The 7,149-nt window shown below is 42.9% G+C and overlaps 1 protein-coding gene across 1 annotated transcript; it reads right to left on the bottom strand.

Annotated features, from left to right (window-relative positions):
* Positions 1-1,516: 1,516 nt before the first annotated feature.
* Positions 1,517-2,035, bottom strand: LOC310686400 (ferritin heavy chain A-like; the record flags this gene model as incomplete). Its single annotated transcript, XM_083460206.1, has 1 exon — positions 1,517-2,035. One exon carries the CDS (start codon positions 2,033-2,035, stop codon positions 1,517-1,519), a length of 519 nt encoding a protein of 172 aa, XP_083316332.1.
* Positions 2,036-7,149: the final 5,114 nt, after the last annotated feature.

Below are 7,149 nucleotides of genomic sequence, written 5' to 3'. Positions count from 1 at the left end.
AACACCCAACAAAAACCAACCCCATGACATATATTTTTTTTATAAAAAAATGTAATCAAGAAGTATGACACATAATTATTTAGCTAAAGGGGGTTTTTGCCGTTGCCTTTGTAAAATCAGTTTAAATACAACTGGAAACTTTATTATGAGTTAATAGTGAACTGAAGCTGTGTCAATCTGCTGTTAGCTTGCAGCGCCTGGACTGAAAGCATCTGGAGGAGGGGTGGCGAACCATAGACCCAGAGGCCAAATGTATCCCTCAGAGCCTTTCTTAGGCTTCTCCCAAGGCGCCCCCTCCCCTGCTGGACCTAGCGTTGCTGTTATGTACTGAAGTTCTCACCCCGGGCCAGCAGGGGATACTGTAGACAGTTTTTCACTCAGGTCCACATATGCAAATAAGAGATCGAAAGTGACGTTCAGTGATTGGATAGTTACAGAAAATGGTTACTGTTGCGTTGTAGTGGAGCTCTGTATAAGCAGGCTGACTGAACCCTTCAGTTCAGTTCTGTTCTGGCCTGTGAATAAACAAGAGCTGTTTGAAGAATCGCTGTGTCATCTGATATGTTCACCCACAACTTAACAGTTGCCACATTTGTTCTGGCAAAATACTGGACAGGGCGGGGCGGGGCAGTTGGTGGGAGATCCCCCCCCCCCCGGTGCCAAAGTGACTTCAAAGCAAACCATTACAGTCCATGGCAGCCTAATAGGATGGCCCCTCTGGAATTTTCCACAGACACAAACACACATACACACAATACTACAACTAATAATAGTTTTATTATTTGTACCCCACCCATCTGACTGATTTGCATTAATTTGTGGATCTCTCTGTGCTTGGCTGTCCAGAACTTAAATACATTACCTTTCGCACACCCTTTCAAAGACATTCATTTGGAGAGGACCCCCAACTTGGCAGGGTGGGGGGAGACAGGAGTGAGATAGAGAAGACCTGAAATACAGGACAAAACTGTATCAGTACAGGGCATAGCAATTTACATTGAAATACAGGACAATCCTGTATTATACAGGACAGGTGGCAACCCTAATTGCACCATTTTTTCCAGGCCACACTGCTCACCAGCCATGTTTTGTACCTGTCTTGAGTGCTTTGGCCTGCCTGGGATATGTTTTAGACTCTTTTAATAATGACTTTTGCTTGCCTGGATGGAGACTGGAGACGACTTGCAGCCATTTCTGATATTCTGAATCACTACGAGTTTGCATTGAATTGTATATCGCTGGCTGAATTTGCCTTATTTCTATGCTGCTGTGTTTTTGATATGATTATAGTGACTGTAATATTTGTTAATTTTTAATGGTGCTATTGTGAGCACCATTGTTGGAAAGGCGAGAAGCAAATATCAAATCAAACAATTTAATGGCCTCTTTACCCAGGTGGGCTCGCTCTTTCTTTCTTTCTTTCTTTCTTTCTTTCTTTCTTTCTTTCTTATTCTTGAACATACACTACACAAACGTGCCTACAAATTTCGCTCTTTTTCTAAAGTGATGAGAGCATTCAGCTGCTCTTCTTCAAAGTGAGCTTGTCAAACAGGTACTCCCCAATGCCGTTCTGTGGCAGTCCCAGGCCTCTCAGGTTTGTGAGGTGGTCTCCCAGCTGCTTGATGACCTTCACCTCTTCCCCCAGGTACTCAGACTCCAGGAAGTCACTCAGATGAGGGTCTCCCTTCTCTGTTGCGAGCTTGTGCAGATCCAGCAAGGCGTGGCTCACATTTATTTTCACCTGCAGGGCATCCAGACTGTTGCCCCACTCATCCTTCTCTGACTTCTTGAGGTCCTTCAGCAAGATGCGCTCTCCTATCTTGTTCTGATATTTCAGGAACTTATCTGCATGCTCCCACTTTTCTTGGGACTGCTCCTTCAGGAACTTGGCCACGTGACACAAGGCAACATAATCACGGTCAAAGTGGTAGGACGTGGACAGATACAAATAGCTAGCATACAGCTGCAAATTCACTAGGTGGTTCAAGGTAGCTTCACAGTCAGCGTAAAAGTTCTGGCACACCTGAGAAGCCATCTCTGTTGTTAAGTTGTGGGTGAACATATCAGACGGCACAGCGATTCTTCAAGCAGCTCTTGTTTATTCACAGGTCAGGACAGAACTGAACTGAAGGGTTCAGCCAGCCTGCTTATATAGAGCTCTACTAGAACGCAACAGTAACAACTTTCTGTAACTATCCAATCACTGAACGTCACTTTCAATTCCATATTTGCATGTGTGGACCTGAGTGAAAACTATCTACAGTATCCCCCTGCTGGCCCAGGGTGAGAACTTCAGTATATAACATCTGTGTCCTAGCAAACTAAACTGAAACCGAACAACACCACAAGCCCTACACTACTGTTACTGTCACCCAGGTCAGTTCTTATTGACAGCTGACTCTGTCCAGCATGTGTGCCATGTAGCCCAGAAAATTGCCAGCGTCTAGCAAATGAAGGCAGGAAGGTAGGGTGACCATGGCATGAAGGTGGGGGCTGTCCAAGTGTGGATTACAGCTGGATTTGCCCACTTCCCTGAGACATGGCAACCTTCCCTCGGCCTGTGTCTTGGTGGGAGGCCTTGATCCATTTGATCACCTCACCTCTTCACATTTTGCAGCAGCCTCCGTCCCTCTCCAGTCCTGTCCAATATTTCTTTATTAGTTTTCCTTTACATCTAATAAAGTTTATGTGTTTTTCTGCAGACCCTCATCTCAAAAGCCTCAAGTCTCCTTTCTTCCATTTTGCTAAACATCTGTATGAGCCTCTGCTCCATATCTATGCGTATGTGTGTGGGTATATTTGTTTTTCAGCACTGAAAAATATTCCTCAGGCTAGCATGTGCTTCTTCTTATGAAATTATATATCTTTTCTGAATCTTCTGTCTTCATTTATTATGCTTCCCATACTTGCTCACTTTGTTTCCTATCTGTGATAAAGGGAGTTTTATTACTTGCTACCAGTACATTTGTTTTATGCTCATCTGCTTCTAGCCATAATTATGAAAAGCATGAAGCACACCCAGTTCTTCTTCAGCTTAGATTTTAATCGGAACCAAATAAGAACACAACTCCTTCCCTCTCGAAATCCACTAGCCTCTCGCTGACACCTGGCTACTTTTGTTTTGGTCTTTCTCTTTCCAGCACAAATTAATACTGGAAAATTTAATTTTTCCACAATGGCTGCAGGCATTTGTATCCCTGGGAGGGTTGTGTTTGATGTGCTCTGTTACATTGCTTCAGGGACCAGAAGCCAGAGAAGAGAGATAGACCTCCAACTTTCCTCACAGCCAGGTAAACATATGGGTGGAAGAGGCTTAGAGATTTGCAGGTAGGTGGGTAGGGATTTGGAGGTGCTTAAGTGGAAGGGGATTGGTGACTCACAGGGAAACAGAGAAGGGATCAGGCCTCATGGCACCCACAATTACTGTATTGGTGTTCTGGGAACTCCTCTTGTCAGCTTCAAACCTTGCTAGGTTAAGGACCCCAAGAACGGGAAGGGGCAAGGAGCATCATCTAGACTAACCCCCTAAACTTACAACTGTTCATATCCTGAACAGTCTGCCAACCCTGCAACAGAGCAAATTTTGATTCCAATTGGATCAGAATAAACAAGCTTTTTGCCAGAGGGATGACAAAGCTGATTCTGAGCCAATTGAAACTGAACTTTTCACCCATCACCAATTTCGCCTACTCTTTTGGTATTATACATTCTAACTTCCTGCTTATTATATAAATTCTATGAATGATATTCAGTGTTCATTGTTAAGTAAATCCATTGGTTTCAATAGGTTCACTCTACGTATGACTTAAATTGGATATCAGCACTTATTTGCCAGCAAAAGTAGATGCATGTGTCATATTGGTAATGAAGGCTAATTCAGATGGAATGGCAAAGCAAAGCTCCCTCCCACTGTCCCCAGTCACCTACCTTTACATGAACTGGTTCCCCTCTTACCCTCCTGGTTTCAACTAAGCATCATTTGCTGTATTGATTGAACTGGCAAACTATGGTAGAGTGGTACCTTGGGTAAAGTTCTTAATTCGTTCCGGAGGTCCATTCTTAACCTGAAACTGTTCTTAACCTGAAGCACCACTTTAGCTAATGGGGCCTCCTGCTGCCGCCATGCCGCCGGAGCACGATTTCTGTTCTCATCCTGAAGCAAAGTTCTTAACCCAAGTTACTATTTCTGGGTTAGCAGAGTCTGTATGTAACCCGAGACTGTATTTATTTATTTATTTAAAGCATTATTATCTCATTCTTCAGCTGCAAAAGTTAAGTGTTTTGCCTCCTAGCTGCAAATTGAAACCATGCTTTGAAGCAGGATCAAAAATTATCCCAAACCATAGTTTGCCAGTTCAAATGTCCTCACAAAACAACTCAAAACCACAAGAAGTAGATGAAGGAATGAGCATGGGAGAAGGGGGGGGGGGAGGAAGAAGGAACTGCATGAATTGAGTCAGTTAATTTTCCTTAAAACGCACTTTCCCAAGAAGCAAGAGGTATTCTACAGCCAGTTATACCACTGTCCAGATACTGCAAAGATATGCTGTAATTCTCTGTCTCCTTACCATTAACTCTATGAGATTCCAACAAGAGGTTCCTAATTTTTCTTCCAACTTGTTTTAAACATCTTACTATTAGACCTACTATCATCTCATCCTATAAGCATATCAAACTATCAGAAATCATGGATATTAGTGACCAAAGGTCTGTTGGAACAAAATAAGTATTTTCCTGCTGGTGAAAGGAAAGCAGAGAGGGGACTTCCTCTCCCTTCTTGTGGAAGGGAGTTCCACAAGTGGGGAGCAGCCGCTGAGAAGGCCCTTTCTTGTGTTCTTACCAAACATGCCTGCAAAGGTGGCAGGATGGAGAGAAAAGCTTCCCCAGAAGATCTCAAAGCCCTGGCAGGCTCATATGGGGAGAGATGGTCCTGTGGCAGAAAACACCACTTGCAATTCTCCCCTGTCCTGCCCTGGTCTGCGTCAGTCTACCTAGAAGACGCCCATCACAGACTAATAAGTCCCAATCACTGCAATAGGACACACAAGGATTTCTCCTTTAGTTATACAAAACAGCACTGAGTCAGGAGAACATTTACATATCACAGCTGACTTGTGCACAGCCAATTACATAGCACATCAGACTCATACAATACAGCCTCATTCTTTATTTACCAGCAAGGCTACTAAGAAGTCACCTCTGGCCTGGAAGACGCGTAACAGCAGCTGAGTCCCGTTTTAGGAGGAGTTTAATTGGAGCACTTCATTCCCTTCTGGCCTGTTCAGTTGCAATTTTAATTGTAACCCCCCCACTTTGGGAGCTCACATTCATCCTAGAATTAGCTAGAGAAACTGTATTGTGCACCCCAGAGCTCCCAGGCAACAGGCAAGACACACTGAGAGACAATGAGCCTGTTTCAAGGCACTTAAGTTCAACAAAAGATTTTCCAACAACGCACTTAAACCTCATGCTTAACCTCAAGTTCAACTTGCACTTCAATGTGTGGTTCCATTTCTTCCCCGGGATTCATAGACAGTCTAGTGTTTTCACTTTTAGAAGCTCAACCATTAGTATTGTCACCATGATGAAACCATTTCAGAGAGTGATTTCTATTCATGTATATCACATTTGTTTCAGAAATCTTAGCAAGAATAGAAGTGATATAACACTTGACCCAGCAGGAAACAAATTTAATGAATATATATATATATATATCCCTTTTCTTCTTGTTATGGTATAAGGGGCTGTTCTTTGTTTGAAAGATTGGGCAACGTGGTGGTGTTGAGGGTTCAAATTTTTTAAGGTCTCCTGAAAGTCACTGGATAGTATTGGGAAATCTCTCAGCCTTCCTTACTTCACGGGTTTTTGCAAAGGTAACATGGGATAACAGGATACATATGTAGTTTTAAAGACATATCCATCCCTTATTGAAAAACTCTTCAGCTCCTCTGTTGTCTGAAGTGGGGATAGGTGATATTCCTAGAATCCTTAGAGTTGCATTGTGGTTCCTAAGGGAACAGAAGGAAATGGCGAATTCCTTACAAATCAATGGACACTCTACACACTTTTTTTTTTAATAAGCCCCAGGGATGCCACAGGAACCCTAGGGCTCACATATTCATGTATATACTTATTCAAAGAGGGAGGGAGATGAGAGAGAGAGAGAGAGAGAGAGAGAGAGAGAGAGAGAGACTCAAAATGTGCTTTTTTAATCATACAGAATGATGCAGATGGAGATGCTATTATGCTAATCAATCATTTCTGGAAATGCTGGAGAAAATTGACTTGCTAAGGAGGATTGCTAAGTATGCGCTGCGCATTGAAACTCCTCTAATAGATAGAAGTGGCCAAAAAATACTTTGGCCCAGTTCAAATGTAGATAGGAACGGACTGAGCAGCTGATTCTGTCCCATTTCAATCTTGGTGGTGCTCAGTCATAGATCTGTCACAGAATAATACAATTGTAGAGTTTGAAGGTGTTAAGTTGTGGGTGAACATATCAGACGACACAGCGATTCTCCAAACAGCTCTTGTTTATTCACAGGTCAGAACAGAACTGAACTGAAGGGTTCAGCCAGCCTGCTTATATAGAGCTCCAGTACAACGTAACTGTAACAACTTTCTGTAACTATCCAATCACTGAATGTCACTTTTGATCCCTTATTTGCATATGTGGACCTGAGTAAAAACTATCTACAGTATCCCCCTGCTGGCCCAGGGTGAGAACTTCAGTACATAACAGAAGGGAGCACTAGACTCATCCAGCCCAACCTTCTGCAATGCATGAATCTTTTGCCCAACATGGGGCTTGAACCCACAACCCTGAGATTAAGAGTCTCATGCTCTACCATCTGAGCTATCCTAGAGCTGTGTGTACTATACTGTTCCATCCTTTTATGTGTGCTTTCCATGCACTGAAACTGAATTGGAAAATCAGGAGGTGTGCGTAATCTGCTCTTTTCCCAGTTGAAGAAAGGGACTAAGGATTCAAAATCACTTTGCTAGGTTGTGTTTACAAGGTCTCTTAACAGAGTCTGCCATTGTCGTTTTGCCAAGCACAGGCTAGCTTTATTCTAATTTAAGATGAAATAGATCATCATTAAAATTGACATCGTTATGATGTTCTTTTGGGATTGGGTTTGATGGATG

This window comes from Podarcis liolepis (genome assembly GCF_965112155.1).
Source record: "Podarcis liolepis genome assembly, chromosome: 9".
NCBI classification, from domain to species: domain Eukaryota; kingdom Metazoa; phylum Chordata; class Lepidosauria; order Squamata; family Lacertidae; genus Podarcis; species Podarcis liolepis.
The sequence above is the reverse complement of the archived record's forward strand: the minus strand, read 5'-3'. Positions and strand labels throughout refer to the sequence as shown.